A 27,273-nucleotide genomic window follows, 5' to 3' on the forward strand; every position below is an offset into this window, starting at 1 on the left:
AAAGGAAGCTAGGGCAAAGTGTTACATTATAGGGAGAGGGAAAGAAGGCAGGAAAGCAAAGTGTTACATTGCAGCGAAAAAGGCAATAAACCCATGCTCCATCCCCCCTCCCCTCTAGGAGTATGGCAGAACCCAGGGAGAGGAGAGAATGGAATCAGGAAGTGAGAGAAAGAGAGGCAGGGAAGTATGAAATATGATAGATATGGGTTTTGACATCCTGCCCCCCTTAAAAATTTGAGATCAATCTGTTGAGAGACAAAACAAAACAAAAATGGTGAGAGGTTAGTCTGGTTTATTTGGGTAGTCCATGTGAAACTTTTTAAGTAGTTTGGTGGCTCTAATGTGGCATTTGTGCACCCATTCATTTTGGGAAGAGGGGAGATGCTTCCATGCTATTAGGTATTGAGTCGCTCCATGGTATTTTCGGGAGTTGAGGATTTCATTTATTTCAAAATGCTGCTCCCCCTCAACCATAATGGGAGGAGGTGTGGGGTGATGTTCGGTCATAGTGGTGATTGCTGCTCTTGTTTTAGCAAGCTGCAGTGGAAGATGGGGTGAATCTGCCTGAGGGATTTTAGTAATTCTAGCTCTACTGTTACTGGGTTTATGATCCTTTTGATGGGGAATGGTCCCACATATTTCAGCCCTAGTTTCTTGGAAGGTTGCAGGGATTTTAGGTATTTTGTGGATAAGTACACCATTTCCCCTACGACAGATGGTTTTGGATCGACCCTTTTCTTATTTGCCTGTGCTTTATAGGCCTGTCTAGCTTCATCTAGTACTTTTCTAACTACTGGCCAGATGTTTTTTAATTGTGAGATCCACTCCTTCAAAGAGGGAATGACCGGCTCGGTAGCACTCAGTTCTGGCATGGGATTAAAGCTTTGGCCCACAGCTACTTGGAATCGGGTGTAGTCCATGCTGGAATGGACCGCGTTGTTGTATGCCACTCCTGCAAAAGGGAGCAGGTTGGTCCAGTTTGTCTGTTGGAAATTAATAAAGCATCCTAAATATTGTTCAAATACTGAGTTTGAACGTTCCATCCTGCCATTTGTCTGAGGATGATGACTAGATGACAGCCCCTGGGTGGTCTCCAGAAGGGATAAGAACTCTTTCCAAAAGTCCGATGTGAATTGCACCCCCCTGTCTGATATTATGTGCTGGGGTACTCCAGGCAATCTATATATGTGCTGGATGAACAATTTTGCTAAGGCTTTAGCGGAGGGGATCTTTGGACAAGGGATGAAGTGTACTGGTTTTGAGAATAGGTCTGTGACCATCCAGATCGCTGTGTTTCCATTCCTTTCTGGTAGTTCTATTATGAAGTCCATGGAGATCTCCCTCGGTACTTCATTGATCTGCTGCATAAAAACTGCAGGGGCTCCCTGCAGCCCAAACGGCAAGACTTAAGGCAGTTGAATGCAGTCTTCCACTCATCTCCCTCCTTAATTCTAATGTGATAATAGGCATCCCTTAGGTCTAGCTTTATGAAGATTTTTCCGTTCAATAGGTGAGACAGCATGTCTTTCATGAGGGGGAGAGGGTACAGGTTGCTTTCGCTTATGGCGTTCAAGGCGCGGTAATCCATGCACATATGGAATGTGCCATCTTTCTTTTCCCTGAAGAGGATGGGGGCCATTACCTTCTTTGGGAAAGCTGGCTCAATGAAGCCCCTCTCTAAATTTTTATCTACAAATTTTTTCATCTCTCGTAGCTCCTCAGGGCTCAGTTTAGGCTTCGGAAGTTTCGCTCCCAGCTTGATTTCTATCACGCAGTCTTTGGGTCAGTGAGGGGGTAGCTCATCCGCCCACTCCATGCTGAAGATTTCAGTGAGGTCCTTGTACTCCTTGGGTATTTCGGGCAATGTGATTTCCTCCCCCACTGCTGCTCTTTCCGGAGGGGAGCTCTCGGGGGCTCCCTGAGGTGGCGATCCCATTCAGTCCCCTTTTGGGAACTTGACTTTCACTGTCCTTCAGTCCACTCTGGGGTTCCATTTCTTTAGCCACGCCAACCCCAGTATTATCGGGCACTCCATGCCTGGGGTCACCATGAATGTTATAGTCTCCTCATGGTCCCCCAGTGTAAGGTGGATGGGTAGCGTGAGTAGAGTAGCTGCATTCCCCCTGTTATGGACCCATCTAATTGACCAAAGGATATTGCTTTCTTCAGCCTCCTCACTGGAATGCCCAGGGTTCCCACCAGCATTGGGCTAATAAGGCAACACATGCAGCCAGTCTAGTAGGGCTTTAAACTTCACAGCTTCAGGCATGGAGGGGGCTAGGATCGTCACTGTCTGTATGAGGGGACTTACCACTTACCAGAGGTTCATCTTCGGAATGGTCGTCTGGCGAGTTGGACGCTTCCGTGGTGTAGGTCGGGGTTCTTTTCTCCGCTGGCTGTGGGTTGAGGCTTCACAGGCTCGCATGACAGCTCAGGGGGGTGATTGGTTTCACGGCTTCCCTCTGTGATGTCTCTTGAGTAAGTCAACCTCGGCTTCTTCTGCCAGGATGTACCAATTGTGCAATTGGCGTGGGTCCCCCTGGAGAAGGCAGGCATTGTACAGGTCGTAATTCAGCCCATCCTTGAAGTGACTAAGCAGGATGTCTTCCAGCCAATTTAGCTTACTAGCAATGGCTCGGAACTCCTGGATGTACTCGGCCACTGGGCGCCTGCCTTGCTTCACCATCTTAATCTTCTCACAGGCCTTCCAGTCTGCCAATGAATCCTCAAATCACTGTCTAAGGGAGAACATGAATTGGTTTAAGTTCTGGAGCTCGGGGTGTCGGAGTTGTGTAGGTCCACCACCCAGTCAGCTGCCACGCCATCCAGGGCTGCCTGTACGATGTGGATTCGAGCCTTGTCAGTTGGGATGTCTCGGCCATATTCTTCCATGTAGTTGAGGACTTGGGTTAAGAAGAATCCCAGGCGCCATGGCTCTCCCCGAAACTTCACATCCAGCGATGGGAACTTCTGGATGGATCGATGTCCACATTGTCATCTGTGGTGTTGTCCATCTTGATCAGCAGCTGCTGAGTGGTGGAGAGTGGGGGCTGGTCCCACAAATGCCACTCTGCCTGATGTTCCTGGGGCTTCAGCATCAGACTCCCCCCCGGTGTCTCTTGTGCTGCAGTTCATGGTAACGGTGCAGCTGCGGGGCTCGAGCTTTTCATCCTTGAGGGAGACGAGGGGTTGATTTCATTAGGTCGATCGCCTTCTCCAGGATCTAGTTCGACTGCTCCCTGTGATCGTCCTCACCTTTGCTGAGGTGTAGTGATCTCTCCATCTCTTGTTTCCATCCTGATTGGTGGCTGCCCTACCTCAGCATCACCTTTCTCGAATTTTTCTCCCACTTGTCCTTCTTGCCTATGCCCATGGACTAGCAACATTTATGGCTGTGCATCTCCACCACCTCTTCTTCCGAGGTGTAGGGCGTCTCGGAGTTGGACAACTGGCAGGGTTCCAACTGAAGGGAGGGCTCCCCTTTCGTGGTGGCTTCCTCCATATCATTGTCTGACATGGTAGATGTTGCAAAGTCTCCTGGTAAGGTCCGTCCTTCCGGGTTGACCACTATTGCAGATCCTGTGTAATGTCAGGACCCACCTCAACACCTCATCCAAGAAAGCAGAACTCATGGAAGCAAGTCCTTCCAAAAAGAGCTTTTATTAGGAGAAGCTGATGGCAGACATACTAGACAGAATCTGAGGGATTTCTTTACAGATTGATAGGTTAAAGTACCCCCAAGCAAACCCCACCCCATAGTTTATCCGGATGATTCAAGCCGGTCAATCCCCAGGTGTTAAGTCCACCGTGGGAAAGGGGAGATAACATCGGTCTGGCTCTGATCATAGCAGTGATGTTTAAATGGCTCTTTGCACCTTCTCTTGAGAGTAGAGAGATAAGCCCGGCTCTGGAGGTTGTATTTCTTTCTCTCCCCCCCCCCCTTTGCTAGCTGACAGGTTAGGGAGATGAAAGTTCAGAGAGAGATACAGTGCAGGAATGTGAAGTGTTACATTAGAGCAATAAAGAAAGCTAAGGCGAAGTGTTACATTATAGCGAGAGGGAAATAAGGCAGCAAAGCAAAGTGCTACATTGTAGTGAAAAAGGAAGTGAAGGCAATAAACACGCGCTCCATCCCCCCTCCCCTCTAGGAGTATGGCAGAACCCAGGGAGAGGAGAGAATGGAATTGGGAAGTGAGAGAAAGAGAGGCAGGGAAGTATGAAATATGATATGGGTTCTGACACCTCATGTCAACCATGAGCTACAAATATTCTCCTTTATTACTTTCAGAAATGTTGATTCAGCCTTTTTAACTATATGAAGATCAGGAGAATTCACCATCTCCCTTAGTTAATTGTTCTACTGTTTAACTGTTTTTACTAATCAGGGGCTTTTCCCCCCTAGCATTTCACCAAATTCAGCCACTCTAATGCACATTGTGGATGACAGATAAAATGTTAACTATTGGAAGACAGATCTCATATCTTTTCTCAGTTGTCTTTTCTATATCTTTTATCAAGGATTCCTCAATCCTCTCATGTAATGCTTACTTACTTCAAACTGGTAGATGTCTAAGATATTCTAATATTGCACTTACTTATTTAAAAATATATTTGTAAATGATAAGTATGATAAATGACTCAAAGATTCCCACCTAAAAGTTTTTGTTGAACTGTAGTCCACCAAACAATTTTAGGTATACGTTTCTTTTTAAAGCCATTTTTATCGGCTATATCTGTACTATAGGCAGATTGCTATTTAATTTTAAGCAAGCATGGTTACCAACTGTAGCATTCTATATTTTCTGCTGGAAAATATAGGGGCTAATATCTGAGAGGGGCTGATATCTGAGAGTCAGGAACTTTCTGAAAGGTTCAGTAGTGCCAATGTTGCTTTTATAATTATGTTCACTGAAGCTAAATGCAAGATTAAGAAAATTTATATTACAAATCCTACAGTTGTCCAAATTTATGTGAGGATATTTCTAATTAGTGACCAGTATGTGAGAAATTATTGTAGTCCTCAGAACAGCAAATATAGCCGAGAAATGTCAAAATTACCCATCCGAGACACAGGCCTTCAAATCATTAACACAGTACTTGGAATCTAATTTAGACCAAACTGCTTGATGGGAAAGGTTAAATGGCAAATAAATTGTAGCCATTATCCAGGAAAGGAGTGTAGGACAATTCATCATGGCCAGGTCTGCATGGCCAGGTGGGTATGGCTGGTTGGACATGGTCAGATCAGCATGGATGAATGGGTGTGGTGACTTGGTGCAGATGACTTGGTGCAAATGACTCAGCATGAACAGGTTGGCACTGACAGGTGGACATGGCTGGGTGAGGCATCAACCGCCCTCTTCCCTATCACCCCTTTCTCCTCCTCCTCCAGCCAACCCAACCACCTTGTCCCATGTCCAGTTGCTGGGGCAACTTGTTCCGCATCCAATTTGGTCGTGCTGAGTCATCCATGCTGAGTCATCTGCAGCACCTGTTGGTGTAAGATTCACTCAACTGTCTGGCACTGCAACAAAAATGTTGGGTTCAATTGTGGTTGCAAGTCAAGGACTGCCTTTATTATTAGCCAGGTAGCTCGGAGACCCAGTGGTTGGAATCACACAACTCACTTGATGTGAATCAGATGAGTGTGTTGGTGGGGAGGCTTGTGTGGCCTTCAGGGTGTCAGTTTAAGGGTCCCGACTGGCATCACTCCTCCCCTTGCTTCACAACAATAATCAAACAAGGAGGAGATGAATTCTGCCCATGTCCAGAGGAGGTCTTGTTGCAGCCACCAGCACAGAGATTCCTTTCCTTTTAAAAGCTGGATGGTACCCAGGAAAGAAAGCAAAGAAAGCCCATCAAAACTGGAATGGAAGGAGAAACACCTCCCCAACTCTCCTACCCTCCACACACTGTCAAGCTGGAGCTTCTGGGTGATCTGCATCTGGCTCTATATGTGTCTCCCTGGACATGTGTCTTGCTGCTTTACATGGAAAGAGCAGTTACATCTAGAAGATCCTTCCCTACTTGTTTTGCACTTCTCCCCAAAAAAGAGACCTTCAATGACTTTCCTGGGAGTTCCCCTGCTCCAACCCTTGCACCCTTCTCAGTTTCCCCCTCTTCAGCACCCTTTCTGAAGCCACCTCCTCAATTCCTTAGCTACAAAAGACACAGCTATAGAGGAATTATTATTATTATTCCATCTCTGCATCTCTGGTTTGCAGAGCACATCAGAAAGGCAGGGGGGAATTCTTGGCAGCGGGGACAGGGGCAATGTGGAGGAGGAAAGAGGAAAAAAAGGCTGGTTTCATGCTGCCCTTTGCTGGCCATGGGCAGTAATGCAGCCTCTCCCCAAAGCACAAAACCATCACCAAACTAGGGTGGGTTTTGAGACCTAGATCAAGGATTTTGGATCCTTGTCTGAGTTTCCAGGCTTTTTATTTCAAAACCCATATTTTTCTATTCATGGCATTGTATGGCATATGTGAAATAAGTAAAAATAAATGAGTATAAAACTGATTTTCTATCTTGTCTTGTAATGCCAAGCATGTATCTTTCCAAGGCTGTTTGCGCCATTCATAAATTTTGTATCGATTGTGAGATTATTGTTCATGTTTCACTGGCATATGTTAGAGCAGGTAGCAAATACTGATCGAAAACTTTTCTCTTTAGGCATAGGGGGGAGATTGTTCTTGAAAATTACGCTTAGCTTGCCGAACACATTAAATACATTGTTCCATTTCCTTTATTGTATCACCTTCCACTGACAGCTGTTGGCCCAGGTATATGTAATGGTCTACTATATCAAGTGGTATATATATATATATATTTCTTTGGTGAATGTATTAAACATAACTTGGCTCTTTTCCAGGTTTATTTTTAAGCCAGATGGTTCTCCTGCTTTGTGCAACCTTTGTATGTATCTTTGTAGCTCTTCTGGAACTTATTAGAAGAGAGCAACATCATTTGCAAATCTTAAGTGATTTAAATAGGTTCCATTGATTTTATTCCATCTTTTGCCCAGTCTAGTTTATGAAATACTTCTTCAAGGCAATCTGAGAAAAGGATAGGTGATATTGTATTGCCTTGTCATACGTCTCATTCTATATTGATTTCCACTTTAAGATCATTAAGGCAAATTGTCACCATTGTTTTTTCATATATTGATTGTAGTAAGTTTATGTAAGCAGTGCCTATGCCTTGGTTGAGCAATGCATTAATTGTTGCTATCTAGAATACTGAGTCAAATACCTTTTCATAATTGATGAAAGTCATGCACAGAGACATGGTGTACTCATTGTGCCTTTCAATAACTTGCTGAACAGCCTGGATGTGTTCCATTGTGTTGTAACCACTTCTAAACCCTGCCTGATCCTTTGCCTGTGTCTCATTTAATGTTCTCAATTTTCTTTTTGTTATTATCTTGGTGAAAACCTTGTAGATGATTGAAAGAAGGCTTATTGGGCCATAGTTCTTTAAATCATCTTGGGCCCATTTCTTATCTATAAGAATCACTTCACCGTTTTTCCATGCATCAGGTATTTTTTCTTCTCTGAGGCATCTTCAATATAGTCTTGCTGGTACCTTGTGTAAACTATGACCACCAGCTTTCAGCATTTCAACCGTAACACAGTCATTTCCTGAAGGTTTGCCATTTTTCATTGATTTTATGGCACTTGATACTTTCTCCACTAGGATATCTGGCATTTCCTTTTCATGGGTGTGGTTACTTTTGAGTGATCTTAATCTTTATATAGCTCTGAATAGAATTTTCTAATTATTTCTAACATTTCCTGTCTTGTTCTACACACAGAGCCATCTTCATGTTTTAATGCAAAAGCCTTCTTCCTTGTATTTATCAGCTTGCATTTTGGTCTATTAATCCAGATCTCCCCAACATTTCTGGGTTGGTGGCCCAGAGGGAAAGGGAGGAGCAGGGAAATGTGCATCCGCATGTCTGAACATGTGCATGTGCAAATGGGTGCATGCACAGCAGGGGGTGCTAGTGCCTGTGTGCATTTGCAAGTAGGCCATGCGCACCCACAGCACCCACGCAAGCACCCATGCACATGCACTAACGGACTGCTAGCATCCACGTGTATGCACAAATGGGATGTTAGTGCCAACGCAGCAGCGCTAGTGAGAATGGGGGTGCTCACATGTGCGAGCACTCGTCAGCCATTCCCAGAGCCCGGTGGCCAATAGGCCATGGCCTGGTACCAGTCTGTGGCCCATAGGTTGAAGAACCTTGTATTTTCTTCAATTGCCTTTTTTTCAAGCTTCACATTAAACTGATGTGTTTCTTCTTGGATACGTTTTCTTATGATCCAGTTTATTAGTGAAACTTCGGTATTCTTCATTGTCGGTCATTTTTTCATTAAATCAATAGTTTCTTCAGAGATTTTTGACTATAGAAAGTGTTTTGCTGGTGGTGGTGCTATAGATGTAGCAGATTCATGGATGTTTTTGACTATTTGTTCATTTTAGTCAATAATGTTCATCTCTTCCAAATCTTGCAATAGAGCAAAGTAATTTGATAGATTAATCTCAAAATCATTCTCCTCTAACAGTTTGTTTTTTGTGATGTCTTTAGATTTCCATATGCTCTTTTTCACAGTCTATCTTCACTTTAGCTCATACCATTCTATGGTCACTTCAAACATTAAAATGATTGATGACAGTACAATTGCAGAATATGGTTTTATCATATGACATGATATAATCAGTTTTGATTGTGTACCTAGATACTCTTCCATGTCAATTTTCTTCTAGTTTTTTTTTCTGTAAAATGAGTTCATGATAGAACATTCCTGTCCTTCAGCAAAATCTACTAGTCTGTCACCTCTATTATCATGTTCACCATTTCCATATGGGTCAGTCAGTTTTTCTCTAGGTATTGTTCTATTCTTACATTAAAGTCACCCATCAGTATTTTGTATTGGCATTTTTCTTTGTGTTGAAGGCAGGCCACATCTTTGACTTCATCACCACTATAGCTTATTGTTGGTCTGGATGATTTAAAAGACTGGATGATTTAAAACTTGTTCAATTGAATGATACATTGAGCTACTCTGTCTGATTTTTTAAAATTTTATCTCTTTCAAATTTTACCTCAGAGTCTTTCAGCTTTTGGTTGATGAGAAAATCAACTCTACCACATTATCCATCTTCAGTACCTTTAATGTAGTGTAAATGCCCAATCCTATCAAACTCAACTAAATTTTCACCTTTTCATCATATTTCACATAATCCAATGATATCCTAATGCATATTGTTGAGTTCAATCACCAGTTCTTCTAGTCGAGCATCCATTTTCATTGTTTGAATGTAGACCATTCCTATGTCTAAAATCTAAAGGCAGCCTGATTTAACCCAGTGATTCTTAGCACCCTCTGCCTTCAAGCAGGTTGGAGCTTGACTCCCTCTTCTTTATGGCAACCCCTGAGATATTGGAACACTGCTATTATGTCACCTCTAGTCCTTCTCTTCATTAAATTAGACATACCCAATTCCAGCAACTGTTCGTTATATGCTTTAGTCTCCAGTCCCCTAATCACCTTTGTTGTTCTTCTCTGTACTCTTTCTAGGGTCTCAACATCTTTTTTACATTGTGGTGACCAAAACTGGATGCAGTATTCCAAGTGTGGCCTTATCAAGGCATTGTAAAGTGGTATTAACATTTCATGTGATCTTGATTCTATCCCTCTGTTAATGCAGCCTAGCACTGTGTTGGCTTTTTTGGCAGCTGCAGCTTACTGTTGGCTCATATTTAAGTGATTGTCCACTAGGACTCTGAGATCCCTCTCACAGTTACTACTATTGAGCAAGGTACCACCTATACCATACTTGTGCATTTGTTTTTTTCTTGCCTAAATGTAGAACCTTACTTTTTTCACCATTGAATTTCATTATGTTAGATAGTGCCTAATGTTCAAGTCTTCAAGATCGTTCTGTATCTTAAGCCTATCTTCTGGAGTGTTGTCTATTCCTGCCAGTTTGGCGTCATCTGCAAATTTGATGAGTTCCCCATCTATCCCCTCATCCAAATCATTGATGAAGATGTTGAAGAGCACTGGGCCCAGAACAGAGCCCTCAGGCACCCCACTACACACTTCCCTCTATGTAGATGCAGTTCCATTGAAGATCACACACTGAATACGGCTGGTCACCCAACTATGAATCTATCTGGTGGTGATGCTGTCTAACCCACATTTTTCTATCTTATCAAGTAGTAGATTGTGGTCTACTTTATCAAATGCCTTACTGAAGTCCAAGTAAATTATATCCACAGCATTCTTCTGGTCCACTAATGTTAGCTTTTGGTAATGACTTTATTTGCCTCTATGTGTTTGCCTAGTTCATTGCTTGATTATCTTTTCCAGAATCTTCCCACATATTGAGGTCAGGCTGATAGGTCTGTAGTTTCCTGGATCCATTTTTCCCCCTTTTTTGAAGATGGGAACTACTTCAGCTCTTTTCCAGTTCTCTGGTAGTTCCCCAGTACTCCAGGATCTTTGAAAGATATAGTTCAGTGGTTCTGAGATCACATCTGCCAGTTCCTTGAGAACCTTGGGGTGTAATCTATCTGGTCCTGGTGATTTGAACTCATCTAGGGTTGACAGGTGCTCACTTACCGTTTTCTTGTCTATCTTACCTTGTGTTTGTAATTTGTTTTTACAGCACTGTTTTTGATATACTAGACTGTTTTTTCCCTTTGTGTAAAGACAGATGCAAAGATAAGTAGTTCTGCTTTCTCCCTGTTGCTTGTCAGCTTCTTGCCACTTTCTCTCACTAATGGATCAATCATTTCCTTAACATTTTTCTTGTTTTTTACATGTTGAAAGAAACTTTTTTTGTTATTTTTGACTTTTGTCGCAAGTCTTAGTTCATTTTGAGCCTTAGCTTTCCTCATTTCATCTTTGCAGGCTCAGGCTATTTGCTGATATTCTTCCTTAGTTATGTGTCCCTCTTTTTATACTTGTCCTTTTTATCTTTCAATTTATCAGAGAGTTCTTTATGCAGCCATGCTGGTTTCTTTTGAGAGCTGTTATTTTTCTTCTTCATTGGTATTGTGCTAGACTGAGCTTTTATAATCTCACTTTTCAAAATTTCCCAAGCTTCTTGAGTTGTTTTCCCCTTGAGGATTCTCATCCATGGAATCCTTCCCAAGCTCTAAGTTTATTGAAATTAGCTCTCTTGAAGTCCAAGACTCTAGTTCAGTGGTTCTCAACCTGTGGGTCGGGACCCCATTTGGGGTCGAACGACAATTTCATGGGGGTCGCCAAACAAGGCTGTCTGCCATTTTTCCCCCTTTTCTTTGGCCATGCCCCTGGCACCCGGTGATGTATAAGTGGTTGGGGGCCACCACAACATGGGGAACTGTATTATGGGGTCGCGGCATTAGAAAGGTTGAGAACCACTGCTCTAGTTTGACTGTGTTCTATTGCTTGTGTTTCCATAATGTTGAATTCCAATATTGCATGGCCACTCCCCCCCAAGGTTCCTGTGGCTTCAACACCTTCTAACATTTCATCTCTGTTAGTGAGAATTAGGTCCAATATGGCTGATCCTCTAGTTCCCTTCTCTACATTTTGGCAGACAAAGTTGTCTGCTAGTTTTGTCAGCAATCTGCTCTTCCACTTGGTGCAGAGATTGTCTCCCAGTTGATGTCAGGGTAATTAAAGTCCCTGTTACTATTGTGATGTGCTTCCTGCATAACTTAGTAAACTAAGTTCATCTATTTCCTCTGTTTGGTTGAGTGGCCTATAGTATACACCTATGGCAATGTCATTCCCCCCCCCTTTATATTGACCCAAATGCATTCAAGACAGTTTTCATCATTGTTGTGCTCTGTTTCTGTTATTTCTTATAGAAAGAGCAACTCAGCCTCCTCTTTTATTTATTCTGTTTCTTTTAATTAATTTAAATCGCTCTAGCTGTGTGTTCTATTTGTGGGTTTCATCCCACCAAGTTTACATAATGTCAACAATATCATATTGTCTACAGTTTTTAATTACTTTATTTTATTTGTATATTTGAGTCAATATTAATTCATAGTGACTATCTGAACGCCTGTAATTTTCTAAGCTATATTGCAGAAGTGGTTTGCAATTGCCTCCATCCTAGGGCTAAGCCAGAGTGACTATTCCAAGGTCACCCAACTGCCTTTCTGCTTAAGGCAGGAAGAGAACTCACGGTCTTCAGGTTTCTTAATTGCTACAACAAACTAGCTTTCAGGCATCTTTTAATACTGACTTAAATATTCAGATGCATATGAAACATTTTAATATGCAAATCAAACAATTGTTATTTTGACATTATATTACAATTTTCATGCTGCTTGTAAATTTCCTTTCTATTATTTTTCATTTTCCCCTTTTGATATTTTCTGTTACTTTATTTTTTATAGTTACGAAATCAATAATTTTTAATAATATTACAACATCTGAACACTTTACTTTTCTATCTTCTGCCCAGAAGAGAAATTTGGAATGATGGATTTGTCAAGAAGAAAGCTAATGTTCCTGTTCTCTGAGAAGAGGGCAGAGATGTGATACCTATAGGATTCATGACCCCAGCTTCTGGAGATTTGTATGTATATATTTTCCAAACATGGGTGAAGACTTGTTTAAAGGCATGCATACATTGCAACTTAGAACAAACTCATACTGAATAATTAACATAATAATCTCAGAAATTATTAAGAAGAATTTTATGAAGCAATATATAATATCTTTGTTCCTCTTTACCCAAAGGACCGCACCAAGTTATTATGTAACACTTATTCTGTAAAAAGAAAAAAGAAAAAAAAACTCCTAAAGGACTTTTGTTCCCCAAAAATCCCTTCTTTCAGAGTATCATTAGTTTCCTGAACATTTTTTTTCTTTAAGAAAGACCTTAGAAGAACCTTTCAAAATGGTACTATAGTCATTTCCTAGTAAGTGTCCTTGATAAACACCTAATTCTGCAGCAGCAGCAACAATAACAGCAATTTTCAGTATACATAGTTTTGAACTGATGTTATTTGGGTTCTTAGGTTATGTAATAAGTGAATCTAGCCCATAATAACAGAGTCACCGAACATGAAAAACTGACAAATTCCACCCTTGATGAGCCTGAGATGGGATTTTGCATGCTCAGAATCTATAACTGAAGAAGATATTTGCTGATTGGGCTAAAGCTCCATGCAGTTTGGAAACCTATGTTCTTTCTCAGTAACAGCTTACATGCTGAATGAAATGGCTCCAATAGTTTCAGTTTTATTTTTACAAATTTTCACATGGACTTTCTTCACTTCTATAATGCATGAAGAGAGCTTGAATATTTAAGATTATCCATTCTATTCTGACATATATAAAGGTCCAAAAATTTGATAGTTATTTAGCAGAGATTTTGAAAGACTACCTGTATGTCTATGTGGACAGACAGTAGATCAGTGAATAGGATTATGGTGCAAAAGTGTGGACTTTGGGGCTCATTCTCCTGGGCTACATGCCAGTTGTGAATAAAATTATTTTCTTTCAAACATTGCATATCTGAAACTTTGTACTCCCTTATAGCTATATACAAGCCATAACAATGAGTAGATACTTTACTAGTGCCATATTTTCAATATTTGTATAATTCCCCAGCACCTAATAAAAAGTCAAACTTCTGAGATTTAAGTTTTTCAGTTTATTAGGCAGCAATTGAATATAACTTAATAATGCTATAAATGCTTATATGTTTGTGGTCTTTCCAATTCTGATATTCTCCAGATTTTTTATGGTTTTTATGGACTTTTTTCTCTTAAAATCTGAAACATTGCAGAACTTTGCAACAGGCAGCTACTTAAGGCAAATATTATAACAAGTATGACATACGCGGCTCATTGTGCCAAATGTAGATTGGCAATTTCTCATCTTCTATACATTGAAAATAAACAAGGTTCTGAGTATATGCTGTGTGTTTAAGAGTAAAAATATATCTTTCTGAACCATAATTATGATGAGATTAATTGAATATAACATAAGGTAGAAGTACTGTTTTCTTTCATGATACTAATTTGTGTCTATCAAATAAATTTACAAGCATTATAATTTATTGGTAGGCTAATTAAGAGTTCTTTCATCTTTTGTTCAAGAAAGAAGGTAAACTCAAACTTCTTGTTCCAAAGATCTCTAACAGCTTTAGAATATTTAAATAAGCAATTTCAACTTCTAATAAGTAAGATTAATGAACTCAGTATCCTTAAAAAGGCTCCGCCCTAGCTGAGAATGCAATGACTTCCATTCATCTCCTGGCCCTGAAATGCATAGTAGATTGCTCTCTTGCAGTTTTCTTGTGAGCATCAACCATCCAGAACACATGTGATTAATTTCCTGTTCTCTCCTTGTCCTAGTTCCTGGTCTTTGCAGCGATCATCATCAGTACTCTTTCAGTAATGTGTTTAGTTAACCATGCCTCCTCAGAAGTTGTTACATATTAGTTTCTGTGTCTATTGTTGCTTCTTAAAACTATGTATATAGAATTTTCATTATGGAACTTGAAAGTCACTAAGTACATTTTAGCAGATTTTTTTTAAAATTAGGTGGATCTGAGCTTAATTTTGTTTTATCTCTAATTATACTAAAAATACAAATCCCAGATACATTCATGTTAAGAAAAATAATCGAACATTAAGATAAATACAAAATAACTGTTTAATAAACTTAGCTTTTGTCGGCTAACTGCCGATGTCGTCAGAGTGGAATGTCGGAGGTTCGAAAGCCTGCTTATAAGACCAGCTGCTTCTGTGCTCTGCTCATGGAGTGCATAACTGATCTACCCGCACCAGTTGGTCATATTGCTTCTAATTGTCTCACATCCGTCTGTGTATTTGTAAATACAGGGATCATCGCCTCTCTCGTTGTCGCTCTCTTTGCACGCTTTAGTCGTGTCTACATATACATTGCTGTGGGATGATCTCCCAGTGCCTCTTGACTGGCGAAAGGGAGCAATCCCCAGCGCGATCCATGCAGGAACCAATGACAGGAGATGGGGCACCATACATACATCAGGGGTGATGGCCATAGGACAAGAGACATCCCACAGCCAAGCTCCTAACCAATCAGAACACACCTCCATCCAATCAGAACACAGACAAGCTCTCATCCAATCAGTTCATACCCCCAGTGGCAGTTAAAAGGAAGAAACAGCTACGATCACACATTGCTCCTGGAAGCACGAAGCCGAAAGCACCAGCCTGAAGATGACGAATGAGACTTTGTCGAAACGTTGCCAAGACACTTCCAATTTGACGCGGGAGAAAACCCGAATAACCAAAGACATATATATATATATATTTGTCCTTAATAGTATTAAAAACACAAATCCCAGGTATACACATAATGTGAAGTAAAATAAGGTGATCACCAGAATAAAATCATAAACATAAACCTCACCTCTAGAAAAATCTGATCACAAACCCAAACTCTGGCTCAGATACGTAGACGACACCTTCATAATCTGGCCACATGGGAAAGAAAAACTGGACAACTTCCTCACACACCTCAACAGCCTACACCCCAAAATACAGTTCACCATGGAAACAGAAGCTAATAACCAACTTCCCTTCCTGGATGTCTTAGTCTACAAGAAATCCAATGGCTCCCTAGGACATACCATCTACCAGAAGAAAACACACACAAACCACTATCTGCACACTCTCTCACATCACCACAAAAGCAAAGATCAACTCTGTAGTCAAGACACTCATCTCCAGAACAAAACGCTTAGCTGATGAACAACACCTAAAAACTGAACTACGCACTCTCACTAATGTACTAACATCCAGTGGATTCCAAAGAAATAAGATTACCAAACTAATCCAAAAAGAAACCCCCACTAAAATCCAAGACAGAGAACAAGAAAACAGTAAAGCCCTCCTCCCATACATAAAAGGCACCACAGACAGAATCAGCAAGATCTTCCACAAACACAACATCAAGACAGCTTTCTGCACAAACAGAAAAATATCCACCCTCCTAAGAAACCCCAAAGACAAAATTGAGTTAGAAAATCAAGGAGTATATGAAATCCCATGCACCACTTGTCCCACCACATACATTGGACAAACCAACAGAAGAATAAGTGCACGCATTGAAGAACACAAGAACTCAGTCAAAAAAGAGGAACCAACTTCTTCCCTGGTCCAACACCTTAAAGCCACAGGACATGAAATTGACTTTAAAAAGACCAGAACTATTGCCAAAACCGAACACTTTAATAACAGAATAATCAGAGAAGCCATTGAAATAGAAAAACGCCCACACAGCATGAATAAATGAGATGATACCTCCCACCTACCAGCCATTTGGAAACCCGCCCTTATTGACAAACGAATCCCTAACACCAGACCCACACTCATGAAAACCACACAGGATGTCACCACCACACATCCACGCAAAAAGCAAACCCAAACCCACACCGATAATGAGGCATGACCACAAACCAGAAGCCAAACCACAGCTGCATCATTAGCCACTTTAAACCCCTCCAATTCATACATGAAGCAATCTGACACCCACCATGAAGATAAGGCACGATCATGAACGCGAAGCCAAACAACAGCAATGCAGCTCACCATCTCAAATCTCCCTGCAACTCAGACTAATCTGAGCACAACAAAGCCCCCACCCAAACAGAACACTCCCCTATCCAATCAGAGCACAGCCAACCCACCATCCAATCAGAGCACAGCCAAGCCCCTAACCAATCAGAACACACCTCCACCCAATCAGAATACAGCCAAGCTTCCACCCAATCAGTTCATACCCTCACTGGCAGTTAAAAGGAAGAAACAACTACGATCACACATTGCTCCTAGAAGCACGAAGCCGAAAACACCAGCCTGAAGATGACGAATGGGACTTCGTCGAAATGTCGCCAAGACACTTCCAATTTTACGCAGGAGAAAACCCGAATAACCAAAGACCTACATACAAACACCCACAAAAACCTCAGTATACACACACACACACACACACACACACACACGTGTGTGTGTGTGTGTCTGTGTGTGTGTGTTTGATTTTCTGTAAAGGACAATTCAAAGGTTTATCTCAGCAAATACATATCCAGTAAATGAAATTTTGGGTTGTTTTTATAGTGTGCCCCACTGTAAAATTTGGGTAAAAAATAAATTGGTGTAAAATTATTACTACTCGTACATTTGATTAGATGTGTATTTTTTTTTAAATTGCCTCATAACTTGTTAATTAATCAGCCTGAAAATGAATATTGAGAATGAAAGTACTTTCCTAAACATGCGGACAAGTCCACACATTCACACATACTATGTTGTGAGTTGCACAGGAACAAAATATATAATATGTGTACCTCTGACCCAGAGATTTACCTCTGAAGATTACAGACATACACAGCACACACACACACACACACACACACACATCCATAGGAAAAAAATCAGAATTTCCAAAATAAGTTTTTACAGTTAATCATTATTAAATTAATAATTCATAATTCAATGAAATAGTTTTCTGATTGCTTCATTTTGGTCCAGTTGTGCTCTCAAAAGGAAAGAATGTTTCAGCCATATTTTATATTTCCTATATGCTTTTCTAAGAAATATTTAGTATCATTTTTCCATACATTATAGTACTTATTGAATATTCAACTTTGTAGACATAGTTATATATGCAGAAAATGATCAATTTATGAACTATGGAACTCTGTCTGAAATTAGTTTGTTATATGAAGTCTCATGGCTTTTAGAAAGACAAGATAGCTCTTCTATAGGATCTTATTATACTTCTACACTAGAACACATTCTTTACATGTGATCTTTGAGGTTTTTCGATAGGATTGGTGAAGAGTGTTGAAATCATGGAACTGATAATGGAGTAGAAAGAAACTAGCTGGTATATGGCTTTCATATATTTATATAAAGTTGCATATTATATCCTGGCAATTAAATATCAGAAACAAGACTAAGAAAGTTATTGGTTTAAGAGATTCAAGAAGTTTTCATTTGAATTAATAATTATGCTTAATTGTAAGTGTAAGGACCCACCCCACTTTGCATCTTAAGAAGACAGAACTCTTGGAATAATTCTTCCAACAGGAATCCTTTATTAAGAGAAGTGGTTGCAGGCATGCTAGACAGGACTTGGGGTTCAAGCTCTTCCATTCAAGGTTTTAAGGGGTTCCCCAGTAGTCCCACCCAATCAACCCCCCTTCCAGTGATAGTTTCAAGTATCACAATTCCACCCCTTTTCTTCTTTCTTCCGTCTGGATGGAGACTTCAGATAACTACATGAAAGGCAAATACTCTCCTTTGGTATGCTAACACTTCGAGGTTACAATAAACACACATTCAACATTCAGCCCTTTGAAGTGTACTGAAGGAAGTGAGGGCCATAAAGCCCCTTTGTTCTCCCCCTTCTCTCCCTCTTATGGCAGAATCCAGAGATGGCAGAATTGGGAGTTTCTATATTTGATAATTAAAGATGAAATATAATTGGATTCTGACAGTAAGGTCATTACTACCTTGACCTGGTGAAGGGCTAACACTCTAGTTAACAAATATTTAATATCTCTTTTCACATTACAGACTGTAACTAAGGAAAATAATAAAATTCATGAGTAATTATAGATAGTATTTGTTGTGTTCAATGGTTTGAATGTCAGTAACTGGCATTCCATAAAGTTTTCTGCAAACTCTTAGCAAGATAGATTACAGTATTTATCTATATCTTTGGCTTTAGTATTTATTTTTATCATTTCAACCCTTTAAAGTATTGACAAGGCTCATTATGGACTACATATCACATGCATATGTTCACATACATGTGCACGCTCACACAGAGATTTTCAAAATGACGGTTTTGAAAAAATGATAAACACATAATTCTTTGCACAAAGCATTAGAAAATACTGTGATATTTTATTATTAAAAATGCTGCTGAAAAGTTTATACATATGTGTCCAGCCATATATATCTTCTGTCCTTACTTAAGCCAAAAACCAAAAACAAAAAAATGAAGAAATAATAACAAAAGAAACCCTACGTGCCTCTTAAGGTCAAGAAGAAAAGTCTGGGATTTTTTTTCCTTTTCTTTAAAGTATCCTTTGTTGTTATTATACAATTCTTTGAAGAGACTAAAAATTTCCGTTTATAAATCATACATCTGTCCTAATGTATTAAATTATTAAAGTGACAACATCTTCATTGATTTTTAAAAGCTAAAATCATTCACTCACAGAAATGGTTTTACCTAAATGTCACAAGCCTGGCGCAGTATTGTACATATGGCTAGCAGAAAACAACTGGAAGTACTAAACAAATACCATAATTCACATAACAAACATATTCATCTGAATAAGATGCCCTCGTTTTCCTTATTATTCCCCACTGAGTCATGAAGAAGTGTTATGTTTTAGTCATGATGGCAAAGATCCAGCTTTGGATAGCCAGTGTTACAAAGTGGTTAAGATACTGGGCAAGGATTGAGAAGGCCCAACTTATAGTCCACCTTCAGCTAGGAAAGCTCACTAGGTAACTTTATGCCAATCCCCACTTTTAAGACCAATCAATTTCACAGGGTTGTTTTCATGGGGAAAAACTGGAGGAGGCAATGTTATGTATGCCACGAGCTCCTAGAGGAAAAATAAAATATAAAACTAACAAAATAAATACATTAGAATTACATTAAAATAATTGAGTTCCTTTGACTATTGGGTAAAAATTGAAACTGTTAAAATTTTACCTGGAAGGAAAAGGAAAGTATGTACTAATTTCGTTTTCTAAGATGGAGCATTATGTTAACAATTCTATTAGGTCTCCAGCTGTTGTTTTCTACTCTAGGAAGTTGTTTTCTCTCTCAGAAACAGCATGAAGCTGTACATATATTCTATACTCCATACCCAACAAAATATCAAGATAACTATAAGTTAGAATATCTCAAACTATCTATTTTAAAGCAGAAGGCATCCTTCTGTGTTATATTATGTGACAAAATATCACATATATTTATTATTACAAAGATGATAGCATAGCAGTATTGTGCCTTCCACAATAAAAGAGAACAAAATAGAATGTACACCCCAGGAAAGATGTGATCTTGTGCAGAACAACTCTGTTCAAATATCTTTGGTTTCCACCTTTATAAACCATTTGTTACTCACTAATAACAATTTCTACTTTTATAATGTCTGATTTATTTTGTTGATTGATTTTCTTTAGAATTGTTTTTCAACTCTATACAGAGATGTTGACATATTGTTGGAACAGCTGCATTTCACATCACACTTCCCTATGTTTGTAGATGATGTGAATAATATTTTCTTATAGAATTAATGATGAATTATTAAATGATTCAACTTCTTTAAGGCAACTCACCCATATACACTTGTTTTCCTTGGTATCAAACTTAAGCTTGATTAAAATGGGTCAAAAGTTTTAGCTACTGATCCAGCAAGAACTCCCTTCTTAATGAATGGGAAAATAATACCGTCCTTTGTCTAACTTGTGTGGTCTCCCTGTTCAATGTAGCTATATCAATTTCCCTTTTTTGCATAACCTTTCCTGCCATCTGCTAGGGCAGGCAGAATCTTATTTTTTTAAAAAAAACTGCTTTAGAAAGTAGGCTGTCTGAAAGAAGCAAAGGTTCATGACACATAGGATACCAAGAACAGGATTCCTAGATCAACTGAACAAGCTTGTTGAAATTCTTCCAATTTGTCCCTGTGTTGCAATATAATAGAGGCTAACACAAAGAGGAAAGAAAATGGTAGGGTGGGGTGGGGGGAGAGAACCTTCTTTCTTTTAAGGGAGGAAAAATAAAATCCTGCTTCCTATCTTCAGATTCCTTAACATACATCTATTTAACCTGTAAAGGAAAATCTAGCAGGCCACACAGTCATCTGTGTGCTTTGTATGATACAACATGTTTTCCCAGAAATGAAACATTAGGAAAAATCTTTCCTGTTTGGATCATCAGTAGTAATTAAGAACATCCTCATTTAGGTCTGGGAGGAAACATAGATGGTATGATTAATGCTTATACACATAAATCACAACTGAAAGCACAATTTTTCTAAAAGCTTTTTTCAAACTGAAAACATCAATAAAAGCTTCTTTTTTAAAACTCACAGCTATGTACATTTTTTGTTTTACAAAGTTCCTTAAATATAGTTCAGGCTGGCAAGTCTTCTCTTTGCACAGAACTATACATATTTACTGCATAGTCAGTCCTATTTTTTTGATAATAATAAAATCTTATTTCCCCATTCTGGATTACAGCTTCTTAGGATGGGTAAAAGCCCATGATGATGTTTTTGTATAACAAGGGCCATTCATGATATGGCACATATAGAACATCTTTTTTTAAATTTTATTTATTCAAAGAAAAAAGAAGAAACCTATACAGTCACTGGCTCTGTGTTTGAAAAGTTCTGTTTCAGTTTGTTACACTCAATATATATCCTTTTCTAGGAGACTTTCTTCAGGCCTCAACTCTTATTTTCAATCAAAGTGGTTGAGATATTAAAGCGGAATTCTAATAGCAATGTACATATTTCACATTTCACAGGGTTTAGGAGGGTGATCTTTCTTGACATAAGTGTTCCTTTGGAAAGGATCTGAAGAAAATTATGACGGTTCTGCTCTTTCACCTTTTAACTTTTTCATTTGCACAAATTGCTTGATGGAGAATATGAATTTTTCCCCTTTTTCTTATGGTTAATCTTCCGGGTGAATGACAGAGCTATACTCTAGTGGTGGAATGTCCATGAGGCAAATTAGTACTGTTCTGTCCTCCACTGAAAGTATTGAAAGTATGCAAAGGTTGCATTCCTGTTAATGTATTTGGAATCATAGTTATGGTGTTGGGTGTCATGAGTGGAATATCATCTGGAGATCTTCTAAGAGTCAGGGTGTAATCAGGTGGACAGGTGAGTCTCAGGGTATCATGAGCTTGTAGTGACTCACAGTCATGATCATGCTCAAGCTGTTTCATCTGCAGTGACATAATTTCTTCATTCTGTATATGGGCAATATCATTGGTTGTGTTCCTTTGGGGACTGGGGCGTCTGTGTGTCTCATGACGTCGCTTGTCTTTCTTATAGTACAAGGCTGCAAATGCCAAAATGTTGAGGAATAATAGTGATGCTCCTACTGCAATAGTAACACTTAGTTCTGTAGAATAATCTCTCTTGTTTTCTATCAAGACACTTGTATCCTCTGGAGAGGTTTTCTGGGTGTCTTTTGAATGCTTTGGATTGTTGCTTGGTGTCATTAATGGGCGTTTGGTGGTAAACTTTCCAGGAGAACGTCGGGTAACATAAGGGAACGATGTCATATCAGGCGGTGGCACCTTAGTTGTAGTGGAAACATACTGGAATATTTCATTCAAATTGTGCAAGTGTGGTACAAGTTCTAACCAGAAAGCAACTTTTGTTGCTCGGTAGTGATCTCGAACTCTGGGTTTCAAACCAATGTGCAAATAAAGTTGGTCTTTTGGGTTGTATTTAGACCAGGCAACTTCTTCAAAGCGATTAGGCTTTGTGTGGATGAATTTTGTATCTTGAGGAACAGGCTGGTTTGGATCCCTAAAAGTATACAAAAAAATCATATTAAAAACAATCAACTTACATATTCAAATATATTACAAGAGCTAAAGTCAATTTCCTTATAGTCTTTACTTGATGATATTTTGAGTTTCAAGGTTATGACTAATCCAGCATAGTCTGTTTAGATTAGAATAATTGCCCAAAATATATGCTCTGGATAGAGTTTATAATATTTGCAAAACAAATAGTATATATTTTCTTAACATATGAAAGCAATACTTTAAGTGAAAGAAAGAAAGAAAGAAAGAAAGAAAGAAAGAAAGAAAGAAAGAAAGAAAGAAAGAAAAGAAAAGAAAGGCAACTTCTCAGGGATTTTCAATAATAGCTCACAAATGCAGATTTCAATAATGGGTATGGACCCAGGCATCCAGAAAATGGGTGAAGTGTCAGGTGCAAAAGACCAGATCTACATGTGAAGGTTCAATTAAACTGATTTATTGCTAAAAGCCTATGCACCTGCTTAGAGTTAGATAAAGGTCAACAACACTCAAGAGGAATTGGACTTAGTTTTTTTATGGGTATGTAGGGATTCTAGGCTGTTTCCCCCTTTCACTCCACCCCAGGTTTTGTCATCCCTTCTCTTACATAAAGGGATGAACTATGAATTGTAATATCACTGAACAAACTTCATGACTTGGCAACTTGAATCTGATTTGGGATGCTAGTATGAAAAGGAGCTATTTCATGATGTTAGGTGGTATGTTTCCTCAAAATTCTCTTTCTTTCTTATTATCCTATTACAATCTAACAGATTCTCAATTGCCCACATAAACCAAATTAAAAATATGTTTATAAATAACCATAAAACATATATTATCAAAGAGGTATCATGATTTAAAAGCTCTCTAAAAGAGCCCAGTTTCTAATGTATTCCAGAAGGTGGCATATCTACCTCCTCATACAAGAGGCCATTCCAAAGGGCCAGAACTGCCACTGAAAAATATTACTTCTGAATGTTAACTCTCCATGACCTCTTGAAAGTGTCTGCCGCTTCTCCTAACATGATTGAAACAGGTGGGCCAGTGGGAGATGCAGCTCTCTAGCTAGGTTGGCATTAAGCCATAAAGCATTAACATTAGAACCTTAAATTTTACTTAGAAGCTAACAGACAGTTAATGCACTGCTCAGAGTACAGATATAATATGCTCCCAACAATAACTACTGATAAGTATCCTGTAATTGCATTCTGTACTAAATGAAGCTTCAAGTAAGTTTTCAAAGATAATTTCATTCAGTATCATGATGGCTTACAAAAGCTACCTATGGACACAGAATTTTTTTTTTTTTTTAAAAAAGGCTAAAAATGTCAAATCTTGAAAGTTGTAATTACAATGTTGGGTATCTCTGTAAAAACTAACAATTTTGAAATAAAGAACATTAAAGGTTTTGAGAATATAATAGAATTTTTCTCTATCATCTCTATACATACAATACACTCATTTCCTTGTCATAAGAAAACTGGTTCACCCCATGGAGTTTCATTTTAATTACTGAGGGCTGTTAAGGCAAATCATTATAAATATCAAGCCTTTATTTTGAAACAGCAGTAATTTGTATTAATGGCTACTGAAACAGAACATGTTTCCAATGTCAATAATTAGATCTGCAAGTATAATGGGTATAAAAACTACATCTATATTCCTACAATAAATTGTTTCAAGCAAAGGTATCAGACTTGCTATAATGCAGATCACCATCTATATAAATATAACTTCATCTGAAATTATTCAGGCTACATTCTACATTTCCCATTCAGTTACCCTTCTAAAATTTGATTGTGAATTGTAGATATCTGTATTAGATCACATTCTACCTTCTGATCTGGCCTATTATGGACTATAAATTCACTCTCTACTTTAATTGGATCCAGTAAAAAGTATGGAGGATGTGATGTAAAAGTGCTTAGTTTACATATACAAAAACAGTTCTAAGAAATTTGATGGAATATTCTTATACCATCCTAAATATTTTTACAATGGTCTCTCTGCTTAGTATAGAAGGGTATTCTATTCTATTCTATTCTATTCTATTCTATTCTATTCTATTCTATTCTATTCTATTCTATTCTATTCTATTCATTGTTTCAAGTTCCTTGCTTTGATTTCTATGTTTTAACTATACACAATAAATAAATAAATGGCATCTATCTACCAACCTACAATCTACCAAACACACACACACAAATGCACATTTTGCTTTATACAAAAATAGTCATGCATTTGGCATTTTAATTAATCCCTAGAATTTAATTCAGCTTCAGATGGACAAAATGGCTCTTGCTCAAAGCAAATTCTTCCTCTAAGAGAGAAAGACAAAGCAATGATACAAATAGGTGGGCCAAAATTTTAAGGTAACGAAACACTCCTTCTGATACCAAAGTTTCCCTTCTCAATGGTAAATTGAATGCATTATGTCTTGCAACATAATTATGGAACCTGATTAATATTTTTCACAAATAAGAATCATCTGTCAATCATGTGTAGCCAAAAAAGAGATTATAATAGAATTTTTCATTTTGAATGGAAATTCTCATTATTATTTCTGCAGGTAGTACCACCTAATCAACCTTGTTTGGTTCTGAAGCTAAGAAGATAAGGCTTTGTACTTGGAATTAGGAAATCACAAGGAAATTGCAGACAGCAATGAAAAGTTTTAAAAGAAAACTTCTAAAAAAAGCAATTTCTCTTCTGTTGCCCCCCCAAATTGCATGATGTGTTCCTCTTAAAGAAGTATTTTATCATTTATTATGTGTTCTTTCATCCATGAAATAAATACAAGGGAAATGGTGAGAAAAAAAATGGTGATTGTCTCATAACTGAATGCATTACAAGTACATTTTCAAAGGGTTATATTTGGGGCAGACAGGTATAGCATCAACATTTTCCAATTCTAAATTAAGCGATTAACATTATTTAATTAACTTAGCCAGAGGAAACAGTCCATTTTAAGTTTTGTCCAACTTTGTATAAATTTAGAAAATAAAATATTTCTCTCTTTTCTGCAAATACAGGAAGGAATATTTCAACTTCAATTTGTGGCTCTATCATTGTTAGGCCTGTCTTGAAAGTACTTACATTGGGTTTTCCCCATCTCATTTACTTAAGAAGAAGCTTGTAACAGGAACTGAAAATGCATTTTGGGAAACAAAATTAAAACTCCTAGTATGTTTGAATAATTTCTCTTAGATACACAGTGCTGTCAGCTTTAGTTACAAGTTGAGTAAAAGAGGTGAAAGGAAAACAGTAAAAGTTCTCTTGCTAGGTTCTACATAAATTGAAGAAAAGTCCATGAAGTGGATCAGTGGGATTTATTATGCTGTCCTTTTATTAGCCACAGTAACAATAGTTTCATTCTGTTTCTGAAGAAAATATGAAAGCAAAATAATTTTTATAAAATACTAAACTGTTGCTGAGGCAACAATTACAGATTCTTCTTCACAATTGGACAAATAGGTGCACTGCAACTATTGTGCTCAGCATTCTGTCTTCTGTTATAAGCTTTATTATTTTTTCCTCTGTTTTCTTTTGACATATGAATGCTTTTTCAATAAGGCGTTAAGATGCATATTGTATTACAGTGAATTGCATTGAGCATTCTTTCTCTCTTCTGTATATGTAAAATGTACCTGTGGTTTGAAATATCAATAACTGCTATAAAATTCTCCCACGGTATTTTTATTGTTTACTACTGTTAAAACTATAATTTAATCTTAGTAATATTTTATATTAACCTAATAAAATTTTCCTTTTAAATAAGATCTAGTATTCAAAAATTATTCATCATGCTTACATCTGAGTTACTCGCTACAGGTAGTGTCCTCAACTTACAACAGTTTATTTAGTGATCATTCGTAGTTACAAAAGCACTGTAAAAAATGACTTATGACTGTTTTTCTCACTTAGACTGTTGTAGTTGTAGCATTCCTATGGTCACATGATCAAAATTCAGATGCTTGGCAACTGACTTGTATTTATGATGGCTTCAGTGTCCCAGGGGTCATGTGATCACCTTTTGTGACCTCTGACAAACAAAGTCAATTGGGGAAGCCAGATTCACTTAATCATGTAACTAACTTAACAACTGTAATGATTCATTTGACAACTGTGGCAAGAAATATCCTAAAATGAGGCAAAATTCACTTAACGAATGTCTTGCTTAGCAACAGAAATCTGGGACTCAGTTATGGTCATAGGTTGAGGACTAGCTTTATAGGACAATTCATTTAATCTATGTATTTTGCTTTAAAATATGCAAATTGTGTATATGTGTCTAAAGAAAGTATTCTATTTCTTTTGGAAAACGAGTCACTTTGTTCTAATTCAAGTAAGTATATATATTCTACAAGCACAGTTGGTATCCATCCTCTGCTAGGTGGAAGCACCCAGTCAAATTCAGAAGAGCCGAGGTGGCGCAGCAGTTAGAGTGCAGTACTGCAGGCCACTTTAGCTGACTGTGTTCAGCAGGTCAGCGGTTCAAATCTCACCGGCTCAAGGTTGACTCAGCCTTCCATCCTTCCGAGGTAGGTAAAATGAGGACCCAGATTGTTGGGGGCAATGTAAATATATATATATATATACATTGCTTATTGGTGTACACCGCTTAGAGAGTGCTTGCACTTAAAGCGGTATATAAGTCTCATAAATAAATAAATAAATAAGATTC

At 38.4% G+C, this 27,273-nt stretch overlaps 1 protein-coding gene across 3 annotated transcripts in view; it reads right to left on the minus strand.

Annotated features, from left to right (window-relative positions):
• Positions 1-18,905: 18,905 nt before the first annotated feature.
• Positions 18,906-27,273, minus strand: part of LOC120304292 (neuroligin-4, X-linked) — a 516,091-nt gene continuing 507,723 nt past the window's right edge. For 2 of the 3 annotated variants that reach the window (XM_039334680.1, XM_039334679.1), the window contains one exon: positions 18,906-22,590. In XM_039334680.1, coding sequence (XP_039190614.1) covers positions 21,747-22,590 — 844 coding nt within the window. In that variant the 3' untranslated portion in view covers positions 18,906-21,746. The remainder of the gene's footprint in view (positions 22,591-27,273) is intronic. The other variant, XM_039334681.1, reaches the window with a different exon arrangement.

This window comes from Crotalus tigris, unplaced genomic scaffold, assembly GCF_016545835.1.
Source record: "Crotalus tigris isolate CLP2741 ecotype Arizona unplaced genomic scaffold, ASM1654583v1 scf7180000017633.3093840, whole genome shotgun sequence".
Classification (NCBI taxonomy): Eukaryota; Metazoa; Chordata; class Lepidosauria; order Squamata; family Viperidae; genus Crotalus; species Crotalus tigris.